Raw genomic sequence first — 15,599 nt, forward strand, 5'->3', positions numbered from 1 at the left:
GTTACTAAAACATTAAAAAGAAATTTATGAACGTTTAATGCAAAAATAATGTAAGTTCATTTGCGAATGAAAAAAAAGAAAAGAAAAAAAAAATGTGAAAGTAAATGCTATTATATGCAAATAAAAAAGAAATTCAATTAAAGAATTCATATTTTGATATTTATCAATGCATAGTTGGTATACACATTCATTCATCTCAATAGTGTCATCTGTGTCTATTGTATAATATTATTTGTATTGTCGGATAGTTAAAAATAGTTAAAAAGTAAATCTTAATAAATCGATCGATTTGATAAATGCATATGTGAATATATATGTGCATATATATGTTCGAATAAAAAATATTTTTCTCTTATTAATGGCTGCGAATGACATTAAGCAAACTCTTAGAAAATTAGATTTTCCTTATTGTGCTAAAGAGGCATTAGCCAGAATCGGTAAGACAAATCTTTTTAGGTTACCGGTCGATGCAATAAACAATCAATTTCAAAATCATTTTTTCTATTAACTGTCCGTATTTTAGAAATATTATGCAGCAGACCCGGAAAACAAATGGATCTTCAAGGGGATCTAATGACAGAATTTATTTTTGGAGAAATAGAAAGACGTAAGAAACGTAATATGACCGTTGCTATGCAGGAGTTGCAACTTATCGAAGTTTTAAGTGACTTTTTTCAAAGTCCGGGTGGTAGTCCCGCAGTACGAAATGCTGTTTTTCTGTCATTGTTTCCAGCAGAAAGTCCAAGATATAAAATTTTAGGCAATTTGGTATCTCTAGCAATTGCTACTCAAAATAAAGCAATCCTTAATGCAACTGGAATTTGGATGCAGCAATTGGGTTCCACTTCATCTCAAAGCGTAGGACTGGCAAGGCATGTACTCAATGACTATTTTGTCCTTACACCAAAATCTATTGACAAGCTAAAGCAGCTTCCTGTCCTTGCCTCCCATTTCACCGCAAACTTACTGACGGCAATAGGTGAAGTTTATGAAGATAAAGATCCGCCTACGGAATTGCTCAAATTAATAGGAGAATGGATAGATGAAAATCCAAGTTTATTATTAACACCTTTGATGGACAATCCTGCATTGCCAAGCGGTGGTATACCTATGACACCAATAACACCTATAGCTGGTCTTTTCAGGTAATTTTCAGGATATTGAATGGTTGGAAGAAGTAAAAATTTATATAAAATTAATAATAATTTTTTGTTTTCCAGATGGTGCATTTTAAGTCCATTACGCTTTGATATTACAGTCAATGGTGAACAGGAGGATCGGAAAAAGAGTTATTCCAAAATTCAGCAGTTACTTATGGACTCTGTATTGAGGTTGAAGAGCGGTGGGACTAACAAACATGCTATATCTGCACAACATTTAGCAGCTACTGTCCGAGTATTAACCACTACTTTACAGACTTGTACAAATATAAATTCTGCATTACGTGATTTAGCAATGGAGAGATTAGCTCAAGCTGTGAGTGCAGCAATGTCCGCAAATTGTATTTACGGTAATAAACGTGAGTATATTGCTAATATTCAAATTAAATCAATATAAAATATTGAAAAAACAAGTAGAATGTAATCATAAATATTTTAATTGTTTTAGAAGAATTATTAGCACTGCTACAACCACTGTCATATCAACATTTTTTAATTGAATGGACTCTACAGACATATACTTCCAAAACTGCTTAATAAGTATTCTTTAGTTACAATTAATTTTAAAGAAAGTATATTGTTTAAGTTGACCAGGATGATGGATAATGGCTGATTTAGTGCCTAAATAAATTGCAATCATTGTATTTCTATATAAACAATATTATTTGTCAATGATTATAAGTAATTATAATCTTTAACTGATATATTGATATAAATTAACATAAAAGTCAAATTTTCATACCAGATTATTTATTATTTATGTCTAACTTAATTATAAACAGTATATATATATATATATTAATTCAAAATGGCTTAAAAGTTCGTTTCTTTTTAAGTTCCTGTAATTTTTTCTTATCTAATTCAAATTTTTTTCGTAATTCTGCCAAATCTGGAATAAAATTTTAATAAAAATATAATTATTACATAAGATAAACAAAATAAAAATCAAAAAAATACATACGCTGTTTTTTCGATTCACGAATTTGGAATGTATAAAAATTAAGCAATTGTTTCTTCTGATTTTTTTGTTCTTCTTTATTTTGTATCTTGTTTATAGTAGATTCCTTTCTACTAGGTGCAAATTGACCTCTTTTCTTCCTGCTTGTAATTGTCACCCATCCATCTTCTTCCATATCTTTTTCAGCTTTCTGTTTTGCAATACGATCTGCAATTTGCTGATCATACATAGACATATATTTATTTATTTCTTTTTTTATGTCATCTTCTGATCGTATAGAATCATTGTATTCGTTACACCATTCTATAAAAACAAATGTTTGATTGAAGTAAATATTTAAATGTATAAATATAAATTTAATATGATAGGATGAATATATAGGAACAAAATTGAACATACTTGCTAAACCTGTTAAATATGTTTCTTCTTCTGTGTTTAAACATATCACATAATCGTTTGATAATTTCAATGCTTTTTCTAAACTAGATTCATTATTAAATACTATATAAGCTGTTCTAAATCCAACTAGTTTTGTAAATACAACGGATGTTACTTCACCGCAAATTCTTGTAAATGCATTCTTTAATGAGTCTGTCGAAGCATAAGGTGGTACATTTAAAACAAATAAAGTTCTACCTCTTGGATAATCGGGTTCTTGTTTTTTTATCCAATGCTTTTTGAAAAACAATTGATGTCTATCTAAGTTCTTTTCATTGAAATGAATCCATAATGCTAAGAAAACAATAAATTTCTATTTAAAATAAAATTTAAGATCTTATTTAAATACGTTTATATACACATATATATCATATATATTTATCTATGTTTTAATAATTATACTTACATTTGAAACCCTTGAGGTTATTTTTGTCAATTTCAGTCATCATATATGTAGTATACTTTCTTATAATATTTCTAAAATATAACCTATTATTCAGTCACGTTTCTTGCATTACAATGTAAACACTATTTGTCACTCGATAAATTTTTACATATGCGCGAAGTAATAATATTTTTATAAATTTATTTTACTTTGAGAGATAGTTAAAAATCAAGTAGTATTAAAATTATTTTTATAAAATTCAACCTTATTGATCTTGACTAGATAATTTATCATATTAAATTCAATTCATGCTAAAAAAAGTAGCACATGATTCTAAAACTAATTTAAAGGTAAATATACGAACAGACATATATGTATATACATATATTAAATAATTTTAAATATATAACTATATATATATACAAAAATAAATTTAATCAATTAAAAATAATTAAATTGAAGGCAATATTATGTATTACTATGATTGAAACTCGTTGTTAACTTTGCATAGATAGCGCTGAAGTATCTCACGATCAGTCCAAATTGTTCACTATCGATAATTCAGTTTTATGATTACATTTCGTCGGTAAAATTAATCTTAAAGCGAAAAGTATAAAATCTGCCAAAGTTGTTATATTCACGTGTGGAAAATTTTGCTTCTCTTTAAAATTTCTAATAAAACTGTTAAAGACAAAAGACGCGAGTAACAGTGAATTTTCATACAACTGTAATTATTAACGGTATGTCAATAAATCAACGATGATTCATATTTTTTTATCAAATATTATTGTTTTACTTTTAGATATTTAGTCTTGATGAGTATTGAAAAAGAAATTAACTTTAAATTTGCTTATTTATAATGTTGTGAAGAACGTGAGGTAATATTTATTCAAGATTTGTGATAGGCTTTTATCGATTCGCGAGAAGTTTTAGAGCTTCCTATTAGTGAACTTGGAAAAATGACATAAAGGTCCGTGAAAACAGCATATTTGATTCGATTAACATCCTTCATACTTATGAGATGGATACTTGTGAGTCACTGCATATGGCATACAGTGTCGACCTACTAATTTGTTGACAGGAGAAGTATGATTAACGGGCGGTGGTACCTTTTGTCATTTTTCTAGCCCGACTATCAGCTTATTGTTGATTCGTACTATTTTTAATCAAATTTACAAATCTTGATTTTGTTTACACAGAACAATCTTCGTTCGTTTTTAATTGTTTTAAAATAAAACGGAATAGAATAAAACATACAAGATAACAGTAATTTTTATTTCACGTAAGTTAAATTTTATGTAAACAGATTTCCTTGACAATTTTTATAATATTTATTATAGAAAATTATAGAAAAACATGATATATATTCAATATAATTATTTAATATCCAAGATATAAAAGTTGAATACGTAATCACTGTTGAAGTAAGATACGTTTGACATATACAAGTCTATATAAAATTATATCTTGATTTTATTATAAAGCAAGTCAAAATGGATATTGGATTTTCCTCTTATCATAACGGTGGACCTGCAAGAGAACAAGACTTTAGCAGGTTGTCTCAGACTATAGGCACTTCTATATTGAAGATATCACAAAATGGTAAGTTATTAAAATATTTTAATAAAAATATCTCCTACATACAATAATATAATTATATATCTTTGATTGTAGTATCTTCAATGCAAAAAATGGTTAATCAATTGGGTAGTTCTACAGATTCCCAAGAACTTAGAAACAAATTGTATGTTAAAAATTTATATGAAATTAACATTTAGTCTTTAATTTTATCTCATTATATCAAATATTTTTTCTAGGCATCAGATACAACATTATACACAACAACTTGCGAAAGATACTAGTGGTCATCTACGTGATTTAGCTAATAACTCTGGCTCTACCAGCCCTGGAGAACAAAGGCAACGTAAAATGCAACGTGAACGACTTCAGGATGAATTTACCACAGCATTAAATTCTTTCCAGGTAATAATCCAAACGTGTGTGTTGTATGTGTGGCATGATTCTATGGATATGTGTGTGTTGTATGTGTGCGTGAGTATTCATATGTGTGTCTGTATATATATATATATATATATATATATATAATTCTTTTAATTGTATATATTTTATATCAACAAATATACTTTTCAGGCTGTGCAAAGACTTGCTGCCACAAAAGAAAAAGAAATGGTCAGAAAAGCTAAAGCTAATGCAGGTATTGCTCCATTTGGAGAAAAAAAACAAGAAACTTTAATCGAATTGCAAGACAGCAGAACACAAAAACAAATACAGCAGCAACAATTGAAAGAAGAACAAAATTTACGAATGTTAGAAGAACAAGAAGCAAGTATAAGACAATTAGAGGTAAGAATATATTTAAATACTCATTACAAGATTATTGAGTATATATAAAAAGATTATAATAATCATTATGACTAAATAAGGGATATAATTAAAATATCAGTATTTTCAAGTATCAATACAAGATAATTGTTTTTTGCAGAGTAATATCAGCGATATTAACCAAATTTTTAAAGATCTTGGTGCTCTAGTATATGATCAAGGAGAAGTTATTGATTCTATAGAAGCTTCAGTGGAAAGAACAGAAGTATCAGTCAATGAAGCATCTTCGCATGTAAGGCAAGCTAGTGTTTATCAAACTAAGTTGCGTAAGAAAAAATGTATTCTTGTTTTAATTGGAGTAATTGTATTGTCTATTTTGATTGGAATTATAGTTTGGCGAAGTTCTTAAATTTGTTAATTAATGAATTTTAATTTAATATTAGTAATGCGACGATGAGTAGGCGTCCTGTAATTATAAATTACGACATTGAAAATGTTGTTAGAATATCTTACAGAAGTTACACTTTAATATCTCTAAACAAAGTGAAGTGCTCTTCTGAAGAAAAAATATATAAGTAAATTATATTTTACTTTTATTTGTAATAATAATTGGCATCATATATAATTTATGTATAAGATTAATGACGTGTCTATGACTGTCCAATACATTTGTATCTTTCATTACTTAATATATTGTATTATTATAGATACACTATACATACATATGTGTGTATATAAAATAATATATATTAAGTATATATTCATAATAATCATTTGTATAATTTTAATGATATATACTTAAAAATATATGAGCTTGTTACAAAATAATCACACAAAGCATTATTAGATATGTTTATATATAATGATCAAATGAATTTGTATAGATTGCTTATTATTATATTGCACTATGTGCATGAACTCAGAATCTATTCATTCCTGACAAGGCACGAAAGTAAGTTCTTCACAGAATATCATATGATATACGATGTTAGTATTATAAGTTAATGTATTATATTATTATAAGAATGTTGATCTATTTTAATCAAAATGTAATAAACATTATAATGATCTTAATAATTTCTATAATATAAAAAATATATGCACATCCTTTTATAAATTTATGTTTTATGATTTATGTATTTATTGAAATAATTCTCGAAAGAGATACTAGATAGTAATAAATACTAGAAGTTGACAAGAGTGTAAGTATACTTTCTATAAAGTTATTCTTCATGTTTAAATTTATAGTTAACTTTTAATAATAATAAAATTTCCTTCAGAATCAAACTCGTATTATTAATTTTATTACGATATGATATATGAAAATATTATGGTTTTATTGTTCACGTGACTAAAAAAAGAAAAGAAAAGAAAAGAAAAGAAAAGAAAAAAGCTTATTTAATGAAAATATTAATTTTATTTAAAATTCAAATAGTCATTAAATTTTAATTCGTCCAAAATATATTCGAATTAATCAATAAATTTATATAAATATTGCTATTGGAGATATATGTATATTTAAAAGTTTGTATGTTGGCAAAGGAATTTACGTTTCTTTATTTGACAGCACTGATCAACGTTTGACAATAAGAGTAAACTCTAAGAGATTGGTTTAAGGGCGATTTACTATTGATTGTTCGTTCATTTTATTTAAAAGTTGAAATAATATAATATTCTTAAAAAAAAAATATTCACAAATAGTCGTGTGTGTGCGTGTGCTCGATGAGCGTCCACACTGTATAATGTGGAAATACACTTTAATTCCAGTTACGATTATTTTAGTGTGTCTGTCAAAATGTGAGGTTAGAATTATATATAAGCAGAAATAATATGTGAAAAATTCATAGTTCTTACAAAAAAACAAAAAAGCTTTAATATTTTTTAATGGCTATTGTCTAATTTTATAACATTTAAATATGGATTATGAACATTATGAATGTATAATAGATTAATCATACGTAGCATATTAAAATTAAACAAAAACATTTGATTAATTAAGTATACAATTACAGGCACAGTATGATGATAAAAGATGCAAATGTATTTGCCCAAGTCTTTCTTCTGTGATAAATACCACACAACCTTCGTTAGACCGATTAATTTTTATCATTAATGTCCCACCATCACAATGGTAATATTGTTTTCATGATAAATTATAGATCGTAATTCAATGTTAATTTACTTTACAATAATTTATTTATACATAACCTATATACTTTGTAATTAAAATTATAAATCTATAGATAATACTTTTCATGTTCATTAAAATTGTGAAAAGTAACTATCGTAATCTTTGCGACGATTCATGTGCATATTTTATAATTTCCAGTAAATGTGAAGATGTTGTTTTACCAAAATTAGGAGATCAAATAAAGACTAAGGAAGAAATTTTTTGTCCTAGATGCGACTGCAAATATGAAAATAGAAATACAACTATTATTAAAGTATGATCTTTTAACGCATTCTTATAAATAGTTATTTTTTTACTTTAAACACATCATTATAAAAATCATTTATATATTTTATATCTAAGATTCATTCAGAACTTTCTTAAAAAGAAATATACTTTACATTGCAGATTGTCGTTATAATTGTTATTTGGGTTATATCATTGTTAGTAATTTATATGTTATTCTTAATTTGCTTGGATCCATTATTGAATAAAAGAATTCATAAAAATACAACTAATATTGGCTATCATGAACATAATAATGAAGAGGTAAAATCTTTATATGATATTTTTAACCATTTATTTTACATTTTATTTAATTAAGTTACAAATGCACAAAATAATACATAAAATATAAAGGTGAAAATGTTACAATTTTACATAAAATATAAAGGTGAAAATGTTACAATTTTAAATGCTACAATTTTATAATAGGATGATGCATCAGTAGCACCTGGATCTTCTCACCCGATGGGAGAAAGGGGAAATGTTCTAAATCGTGTAGGGCATCAACAAGATAAATGGAAGAGACAAGTTCGAGAACAGCGACGTAATATTTATGACCGACATACTATGCTTAATTGAAATGTACAGTTGATTATGACAAAATACTGAATATCATGAATAATGTATTACACATCTCCAAATATAAATATGATAAATAAGAAAATCTTTACAATCTACAGATTTTTAATGCAGCAAATATATAAAAGTATATAAAAGTTTGCTTAGCGCTGCTATTATTTTAAATATATTATAAAGATTATTATAAGTATGATATTCTTCTAATATTTTTATTTATTCATCTTTCTTCCAATTGAACAAAGATACTATAATATGTAATATAATATATATGATTCATTGTTAAACCAAAATTTAAGTCATTATAAAAACATAAGCTTCCAAAAATTTCATTTTATTTTTATTTTTAAAATGAAAGAAGATGGATATCAATGTAGAAAGTTATCTATGAATATCTTAAGAAATAAACCAAAATAAATCATAAGATATGTATTAATGATTTAAATGGTTTATAAATATATTTCAAAATATATTTCATGTAAAAAACAATATAACACATAATATTTTTATTGAATTTATAAATATACAAAATAAATTGCTATGTTGAATCTTTAAATATTATATTTGAAATTTTATTTTTAATAGGAGCATACATTGTTAAAACAAGAGCAGCACCTGTCCCTCGAAGAATATTTGAAAATGCTCCCTTGAAGAAAGCTGATGGTCCTTCATTAATTAATATTTTCTTCCAACAATCCAAAGTATTTTTGTACATCACTTCTTCTTTACTGAGTCCTGACTGCATCATCATTCTTCTTCTGACTGTATCTAAAGGGTATGATAAAAGTCCTGACAAAGCTGTTACAGTCTGAAAAATCATTAAGAGTTATATGAATAAGAATAGTATATATATATATATATATATCATATATTATCATATATTATCTTTCTAATTTTTTAATCACAGTTTATAAAATAAATTATCTTTTTTAAGACAATATAAGAACTTACTTCAGCAATCATAAAGTTAACATATATTGGAGTAGCTTTTGGATCTTTAAACAAAATTTGAGCTGTGTCATAAAGTCCAAAATACGCTGCACGATACATAATAATTCCTTGGACACTCACACTGAATCCTCTATATAAACCAAACAAGCCATCCGATTTAAAAATTTTTAATAAACAATCTTTCATTCCAGTAAATTCTCTTTGAGCACCTTTCCCAACATCTGCAGCTAATCTATTATATAATTGTAAATAATAATATTCATTTCTACTAAGTTCATTATATGGTTATATCTTATTTATTATACCTAGTACGAGCAAAATCAAGTGGATATACAAATAACAATGATGTTGCACCAGCAGCACCACCAGAAGCTAAATTTCCCAGAAAAGTTCTCCAAAATGCTTCTTTTGGAACACCTCCGAGAAATATAGCTTTATATTTGTCTTTAAAGGCAAAATTTAAAGCTTGAGTTGGAAAATATCGTATAACATTTGCTAGATTACCTCTCCACAAACTAAGAATACCAGTTTCTTTTGGTACACGTATAAACACATCTAGCATTCCTAAAATAATTATGAAATTCGTTATAACGATAAATTAATTTGTAAAAGTATTTCTTACTTATAGTGATTATTTATAATTGAAATTTAATAAAATATTAACACCTTTATATCGTTTATCAGCTGGTATTTGTTTTGATGTATGTTGCACTTGAAGTATTAATTTCACACGTTCTATAGGTGCTACTGAAGTTTTTGCAACTGCTGCAGATATACCACCTGCCAAAAAATCTAGTAAAAAAGATTTATATGCTTCCATGTGGTATATTCTAAAAGAAAATAAACCTTATTGATATAGTATAATTATCGAAGAATGATATTTATAAGTTATATTATAAAATTGTTATAGATATAATACTATTGTAGTATACTGATTGTAATGGAGATAGATCAATTGGGACATACTTGAAATTTATCAATGAAATTTCTCAAATAATCATTACTACGAGTACGCGTAATATATTAATATATTTAAATAAATTGTATAAATTGCAATGTTCATCAAGCTGGAGTCTTTTGTTTATAAGATCAATAAAATATAAAATAAATCAAAACAATGTTAAACAATAAGTAAAGTTTAATATTATTTCGTTTTCATCAAATTTATTTAATAATTTACAATTTTTTTTTACGATTATACAAATCTAACGATTAAAACTTTTTATGATGTGGTCACATTACGATTTATGCACATTAATAATACGGAAAAATATATTAATTTATGGAATTATATAATTGAATCTACATATTTAGGATACTAGATTGGTTAAGTAACATCAACTATTCTACAAGATGTAAACGTATCGTAAAATTATTTTTGTTTTAGAGTAAAGACATAGAACATGTACTGGATATATGCAGTGTAAGGGTATGATGTTCTATACTCTTACAACAAGAATATTAGTCGGCACATAGTGGTATAAACTCATCTATACGTAAATAAGCATTACAATTAATGGAGATTCCAAAGATAATTTTTCTTTTAATTATCACTCAACTGAAACTAACATCTATAAAATCAATATTAAATATCAAAAATAATCAATATTAAAACAAAACATAAATTCAAAAAACAGAATATATTATTTTCTAGGATAACTTATTGCATGACTTTTCAATAAAGTAAAATATTGTGCGCTAATTATTATGGAATATACGTAGATTAAATATTTGGTATATTAATTTGATCATATGGAATGAAAGTTGTAATTAAAATTCGATATGTCAATTTTTCCTTTTGTTACTTTACATATTAAAATGTAAAAAATTGACAAAATTGTTGGAAAGTGTCAATAATAATCATTGGTAACAAATATTTAAATCTTTAAATAATAAAAATTTAAAGATTCAAACGTGCTCATAACTTCTCTTATACAAGAGATAAATAGATAAACGAAGTAATTATATATACTTCTTATTTATAATTATATAAGAAAGTAATTCTTGGCACATTACTCTCAAACGTTGTCAATTATTTCATCTATTTATGCTGCGTGTATTGACTGAAAAATAAAATTATTAAATTTTTAATATGTAGATATATAAAATATCATTTAATATTAAAACTAAATATTGTATTTAGGATAATACCTTTGTAATATCAACAGTTGTTATATCCTTGACAAGAATGGGAAGTCGTGAAATGATGTTAAATATTTCCATTGTTAATTTTTCTACACCAACCGTTTCATTAGCATTAGATACCATCGTTATTTTCTTTGTTTGGGAAAGAGGAGCAGCTACTTCAGCAGCAACCTAATAAAAGTGCAAGTATATTAATACATATTATTTAACAAATAATAAGTAATAGTTTATATAATGGAAGAAACAAATACTTTTGGAAGTGTGTCCAACATCATGTCTATCATAGCTGCACTCTTATATTCATTCCATGCTGCAGCCTTCTTTGCCATTTGTTCTGCCTCTGCTTTAGCCTTTGCCTCAATAGCAAAAGCTTCTGCTTCTCCACGAATTTTAATGGCTTCGGCCTCTGCTTCAGCTTCCATCATAAGACGCAATTTGTTTGCTTCTGCCATTTTTTCCAATCTGCAAAAATATTCTTAATAATAGTACATAGAAGCGTCAAATGTAGTACTTTTTACTTTATATAAATTTACCTGTATTTTTCAGCATCAGCTGGACGTTTTACAGTAGCATCTAATTCCCTTTCGCGTCTCAGCATTTCCTGTTCCTGTACTGCTATTTCTTGTCCACGTTCTACTACTTTAACTTGCATTTGTTCTTCCATAATTCTTTGTTTTGTTTTAGCTGCTTGCAATTCAAATGCCATTTCAGCTTCAGCTTTCTAAACAACAATCAGTAATTTAATTATTAATAATAATGATTGATATTAATTAAAATTTATTAGAAGTTTAAGATATTTTAAAGGTAAGATATAATCTTACCTTTGTTTGTACTTCAACATCATATGCAGCTTTTTTCAATTCAAAATCTCGTTGTGCCTTAGCAATTTCTGTGTCATTCAAAAAACGAGCAGCCATACGCTGTTCCTCAGCAATTGCTTCTCTGATTTGCGCATCTCTGCGAGCTTCTGCTTCACCAATTCTCGCATCTCGTTTTACTTCTGCTGTTCTTGCCATACCAAGAGCCTTTAAGTATCCCTATAAATAATTAAATCGTCTTTAGTAATATATCAGAAGATGTTCTACATTTACAATAAAAGGCAGATATAATGATATTAGCTTGGCTCCGATTAAGCCCCAATAAAATAAATGCATACGTTAATTACAAGAGTTTAATCACAAAATAAGTCTCAGCATATGTGCACAGAATAGTTGTGCATAATTAAAGCAAGCATTCTAAATATACCATAGATTGCATTTGTCTGATGTTTTAATATTTTGTGCTATTATCAGATGATATAGCCAAGTGCTTGTATTACAGATAGCAGATAAAACAAAATTGAACATACCTTTGCCCCCTGCAAGTAGCAAAACAAAAATTTATTCAATATTTGCAACATATAACGAAGTACTACATAACTCTTATTTATAGCACCACTAATAGATTGTATAAATATTTTTAAGGGGGACTTTCTTTTGTTCTTTTAGCATTGCGAAAAGTTTAAATTTATACTGTTGTTATGATTAAAGTCTTTAATTTTATTAATTTTTTTAATTGTTTGTTAAATTTTTACACCCATTCGATATGCTACAATTACAGACAAACTTACTTCTTCATCTCGAATATCCTTTAATGTATATGATACAACTGTAATGCCCATGTTAACTAGATCACTGCTTGCAACTTCGAATACTTCTTTGCTAAATTTTTTTCGATCCTTGTAAATTTCCTAAAAATAATACAATATATATATATATTTAAATTTGTTTTTTATTCATTTCTATAATATAATATTTAAGATTTAATTAATTTCACATACTTCTACAGTCATACTGCCCATTATTGCACGTTGATGACCTTCTAAAGTAACTAATGCTATATTATGAATTTCTTCTTCAGTTTTACCAAGAAATTGTTCACATGCGGTAGATAACATTTCTTCATTTTGTCCTTGTATTTTTACCTATTACATTAATAGCACTTTATAAATTTCATTAATATATAAACAAAAAAATAATACCAATTAACAGTAATACACTTGTTCTTTTAAATAATTTTTAAATAAATTATTTAATGAGTTTATCAATTGATTAAACCAAAAAAAAATGATATACAGAATATAATAAAGAATGCTAAAAATTTACTAGGACTTAATAAAATTTTTAAATAATTATTCATGATTATTGTAAACAAATTAATCCATGAATCTTTATTGTTAAATTGAATTGTTTATATATAAATACCTGTGCAATTCCTGTAACAGATATTGGTACACCTTGTGACGTATAGACGGTAGGACTTTCAACTTGTAAAGTCATTGTATTTAAAGATATTCTGTAAAAATAATATTAGAAAAATATCATAACTATGTATTTTGAATTATAATTTAAAACAAATAAATATTATTTAACTTGTTTATAAGTAACATGTCCCTTAATTTATATTCAATTATTTAAATGTAAAGGAAATGGTGTATAACTTAAAAATTTTTAAATAATATAAAGTTAAATACATACTTTTGAACTTGCTGCACAAGAGGCCATACAAATACCCTGCCACCAGGAACTAAAAGTGGTTTGCTGTAGCAGCATCCTTAAGACGAATAAATTAAATTATACATTTATCTGAATTTATACAACTTGACAATTAAAGAACATATATTATAACAAACATTATTATATCATATTTCAATAAATTAAAAAATACAATTTAAAAGCATCTGATGATAAATTATTTATTAAATACAATTTAATTTTTTCTTTTGTTTTTTACATTGTTCAAAATTCTATTTATTTAATTTGATCAATCGTTTCATAAGGACAAATACATTTTCAATCAATTCGAAAGCAAATTATTGACGAGAGCTCATAATTATGAAAATTCATTTAAATGACATAAATTTATTTTTTTGTATGATTACCTGAAACAACTAAAGCTTCGTTTGGTCCACAAGTAACAAATCCATAACTCATGTTTGACACTGTAACGATAAGTTATTGTAACTTTAAAAATAATTAAATGAATGTAATGGATATCATATATTGATGATTATACGCTCTTTTAGCTAATATCCAGAATGGATGACGTCATACATGAAAATTGAAGTTTTACAGGACTTAGCCGAATAGAGATCAACGCTATCTAGTAGTAGATTTCAAAAGTTCCGTCAATTAAAATATTTATATTATTAAGAATATTTATATTATTAAAGAAGAAATAATTTTATTATTATTTCTTATACGATTGTTCACATTCGATTATACTTATTTCTATAGTGTTTTCATATAAATAATATATATATATATATATATGTTGGGGAGATTGCCTTACATATATATAATGTAAGGGAGAATCTATTAATGGGGCGTTGGCGGGCAATTTTGAAGTGCCGTCGATACAACAAGCAATATAAATTAATACATAAATCGATATAAATTATTTTATATAAAACATTAGAATCAATTTCGTTAACGAGAGAATATATAATAGCGTTCACATACATTGATATTTTCCTTTATACATATATAGAAACGAAGGTTATACGAAACGAAGAGAGGGGAAAGGGAAAACACGACAAACTATATAATGAAACTTCTTCGATCATGTACCATACTCCGAACGTATATACGTTAACGCTAAGCTATATTGGTGTGTTAGTAAACAAGGCTTCTTCTGACGTCATGGAAAGCAATTGGACCAGGAGTAGAGTGGAACGTGTTCACGTGACTCTCGCGAACGATAAATACATTTATATAATACGCGGCAGTGATCTGCCAGATGTATATCGTGGTGGAAGTTTTTCGATCGTCTAATATTTTCCCTTATTTATTATATTACTCGCGTTTTAGAGCTTAATATATATACACATATTTATCATTCAATCATATACCTATCTTATTCATAGGATACATTATTCTACTAATTATCGATACAATACGTTTAATTGGAGTGAAGATTTATATATACATATGTAGGAGTATCTTTACGAAGGAACGCATGATTTCATTATTTTAACTCGTATGTCAAGCTGAAAGTAACTATGTTTCTTTAAAATTAATTTGCTATTAAATTCTTATATCCATCATCTGAAGTGACAATAATGATTACGTTTAGTATCGTTTAATCGTTATATACAACAAAAAATAATTATTTATTCGTTTCTCCCTTATAAACCTAACCTATAAGATG

At 26.3% G+C, this 15,599-nt stretch overlaps 6 protein-coding genes across 10 annotated transcripts; 3 read left to right on the forward strand and 3 right to left on the reverse strand.

Annotated features, from left to right (window-relative positions):
* The first annotated feature begins 118 nt into the window (after positions 1 to 118).
* On the forward strand, positions 119 to 1,906 carry LOC124956441 (uncharacterized protein C7orf26 homolog). The gene is made up of 4 exons (XM_047512252.1): positions 119 to 437; positions 524 to 1,145; positions 1,221 to 1,519; positions 1,609 to 1,906. Exons 1-4 carry the CDS (start codon positions 359 to 361, stop codon positions 1,695 to 1,697), a joined length of 1,089 nt encoding a protein of 362 aa, XP_047368208.1. The 5' UTR covers positions 119 to 358; the 3' UTR covers positions 1,698 to 1,906.
* A 57-nt stretch (positions 1,907 to 1,963) lies between these two features.
* LOC124956482 (ribosomal RNA-processing protein 7 homolog A) lies at positions 1,964 to 3,935 on the reverse strand. The gene is made up of 4 exons (XM_047512356.1): positions 2,963 to 3,935; positions 2,518 to 2,850; positions 2,122 to 2,421; positions 1,964 to 2,049 (listed from the first exon to the last, which is right to left on the reverse strand). Exons 1-4 carry the CDS (start codon positions 3,003 to 3,005, stop codon positions 1,964 to 1,966), a joined length of 762 nt encoding a protein of 253 aa, XP_047368312.1. The 5' UTR covers positions 3,006 to 3,935.
* Positions 3,489 to 6,403, forward strand: LOC124956481 (syntaxin-12). 4 transcript variants are annotated; one of them, XM_047512354.1, is made up of 7 exons: positions 3,489 to 3,681; positions 4,141 to 4,223; positions 4,426 to 4,543; positions 4,616 to 4,685; positions 4,759 to 4,924; positions 5,093 to 5,305; positions 5,445 to 6,403. In XM_047512354.1, exons 3-7 carry the CDS (start codon positions 4,435 to 4,437, stop codon positions 5,691 to 5,693), a joined length of 807 nt encoding a protein of 268 aa, XP_047368310.1. In that variant the 5' UTR covers positions 3,489 to 3,681; positions 4,141 to 4,223; positions 4,426 to 4,434; the 3' UTR covers positions 5,694 to 6,403. The 4 variants fall into 4 exon arrangements, with proteins under 4 accessions (XP_047368310.1, XP_047368309.1, XP_047368311.1 ...); XM_047512355.1 differs by lacking the exon at positions 3,489 to 3,681 and adding an exon at positions 3,801 to 3,819; XM_047512353.1 differs by lacking the exon at positions 4,141 to 4,223.
* Positions 6,404 to 6,844: 441 nt separating this feature from the next.
* Positions 6,845 to 9,599, forward strand: LOC124956457 (uncharacterized protein CG1161). The gene is made up of 5 exons (XM_047512283.1): positions 6,845 to 7,086; positions 7,297 to 7,415; positions 7,614 to 7,728; positions 7,863 to 8,003; positions 8,169 to 9,599. Exons 1-5 carry the CDS (start codon positions 7,027 to 7,029, stop codon positions 8,316 to 8,318), a joined length of 585 nt encoding a protein of 194 aa, XP_047368239.1. The 5' UTR covers positions 6,845 to 7,026; the 3' UTR covers positions 8,319 to 9,599.
* LOC124956456 (ADP,ATP carrier protein-like) lies at positions 8,807 to 10,395 on the reverse strand. The gene is made up of 4 exons (XM_047512282.1): positions 9,933 to 10,395; positions 9,572 to 9,830; positions 9,267 to 9,498; positions 8,807 to 9,123 (listed from the first exon to the last, which is right to left on the reverse strand). The coding sequence occupies exons 1-4, from the start codon at positions 10,084 to 10,086 to the stop codon at positions 8,854 to 8,856; spliced, it is 915 nt and encodes a 304-aa protein (XP_047368238.1). The 5' UTR covers positions 10,087 to 10,395; the 3' UTR covers positions 8,807 to 8,853.
* A 144-nt stretch (positions 10,396 to 10,539) lies between these two features.
* LOC124956455 (flotillin-1) lies at positions 10,540 to 14,518 on the reverse strand. Of its 2 annotated transcripts, XM_047512280.1 has the most exons (11): positions 14,332 to 14,518; positions 13,928 to 14,003; positions 13,655 to 13,745; positions 13,231 to 13,374; positions 13,021 to 13,140; positions 12,760 to 12,768; positions 12,233 to 12,448; positions 11,945 to 12,132; positions 11,663 to 11,873; positions 11,418 to 11,582; positions 10,540 to 11,329 (listed from the first exon to the last, which is right to left on the reverse strand). In XM_047512280.1, exons 1-11 carry the CDS (start codon positions 14,381 to 14,383, stop codon positions 11,312 to 11,314), a joined length of 1,290 nt encoding a protein of 429 aa, XP_047368236.1. In that variant the 5' UTR covers positions 14,384 to 14,518; the 3' UTR covers positions 10,540 to 11,311. The 2 variants fall into 2 exon arrangements, with proteins under 2 accessions (XP_047368236.1, XP_047368237.1); XM_047512281.1 differs by lacking the exon at positions 12,760 to 12,768 and having other exon boundaries at positions 14,332 to 14,517.
* Between the last annotated feature and the right edge of the window lie 1,081 nt (positions 14,519 to 15,599).

This window comes from Vespa velutina, chromosome 22, assembly GCF_912470025.1.
Source record: "Vespa velutina chromosome 22, iVesVel2.1, whole genome shotgun sequence".
Taxonomy (NCBI): Eukaryota; Metazoa; Arthropoda; class Insecta; order Hymenoptera; family Vespidae; genus Vespa; species Vespa velutina.

Excerpts from the sequence above, each read along its gene's own strand:
- LOC124956456 (XM_047512282.1), bottom strand. The coding sequence starts at position 10,086 with ATGGAAGCATATAAATCTTTTTTACTAGATTTTTTGGCAGGTGGTATA. Across the intron at positions 9,831-9,932 it reads AGCTGATAAACGATATAAAG|GAATGCTAGATGTGTTTATA; the intron begins GTGTTAATATTT and ends TAATTATTTTAG. Across the intron at positions 9,499-9,571 it reads CTTGATTTTGCTCGTACTAG|ATTAGCTGCAGATGTTGGGA; the intron begins GTATAATAAATA and ends ATTATATAATAG.
- LOC124956457 (XM_047512283.1), top strand. The coding sequence starts at position 7,027 with ATGTGGAAATACACTTTAATTCCAGTTACGATTATTTTAGTGTGTCTG. Across the intron at positions 7,087-7,296 it reads TGTGTCTGTCAAAATGTGAG|GCACAGTATGATGATAAAAG; the intron begins GTTAGAATTATA and ends ATACAATTACAG. Across the intron at positions 7,729-7,862 it reads GAAATACAACTATTATTAAA|ATTGTCGTTATAATTGTTAT; the intron begins GTATGATCTTTT and ends TTTACATTGCAG.
- LOC124956441 (XM_047512252.1), top strand. The coding sequence starts at position 359 with ATGGCTGCGAATGACATTAAGCAAACTCTTAGAAAATTAGATTTTCCT. Across the intron at positions 438-523 it reads AGAGGCATTAGCCAGAATCG|AAATATTATGCAGCAGACCC; the intron begins GTAAGACAAATC and ends TCCGTATTTTAG. Across the intron at positions 1,146-1,220 it reads CCTATAGCTGGTCTTTTCAG|ATGGTGCATTTTAAGTCCAT; the intron begins GTAATTTTCAGG and ends TTTGTTTTCCAG.
- LOC124956455 (XM_047512280.1), bottom strand. The coding sequence starts at position 14,383 with ATGAGTTATGGATTTGTTACTTGTGGACCAAACGAAGCTTTAGTTGTT. Across the intron at positions 11,874-11,944 it reads GCTGATGCTGAAAAATACAG|ATTGGAAAAAATGGCAGAAG; the intron begins GTAAATTTATAT and ends ATATTTTTGCAG. Across the intron at positions 11,583-11,662 it reads TGTTGGACACACTTCCAAAA|GTTGCTGCTGAAGTAGCTGC; the intron begins GTATTTGTTTCT and ends CACTTTTATTAG.
- LOC124956482 (XM_047512356.1), bottom strand. The coding sequence starts at position 3,005 with ATGATGACTGAAATTGACAAAAATAACCTCAAGGGTTTCAAAT. Across the intron at positions 2,422-2,517 it reads ATATTTAACAGGTTTAGCAA|AATGGTGTAACGAATACAAT; the intron begins GTATGTTCAATT and ends TTGTTTTTATAG. Across the intron at positions 2,050-2,121 it reads TCGTGAATCGAAAAAACAGC|ATTTGGCAGAATTACGAAAA; the intron begins GTATGTATTTTT and ends ATTTTATTCCAG.
- LOC124956481 (XM_047512354.1), top strand. The coding sequence starts at position 4,435 with ATGGATATTGGATTTTCCTCTTATCATAACGGTGGACCTGCAAGAGAA. Across the intron at positions 4,544-4,615 it reads ATTGAAGATATCACAAAATG|TATCTTCAATGCAAAAAATG; the intron begins GTAAGTTATTAA and ends CTTTGATTGTAG. Across the intron at positions 4,686-4,758 it reads CAAGAACTTAGAAACAAATT|GCATCAGATACAACATTATA; the intron begins GTATGTTAAAAA and ends TATTTTTTCTAG.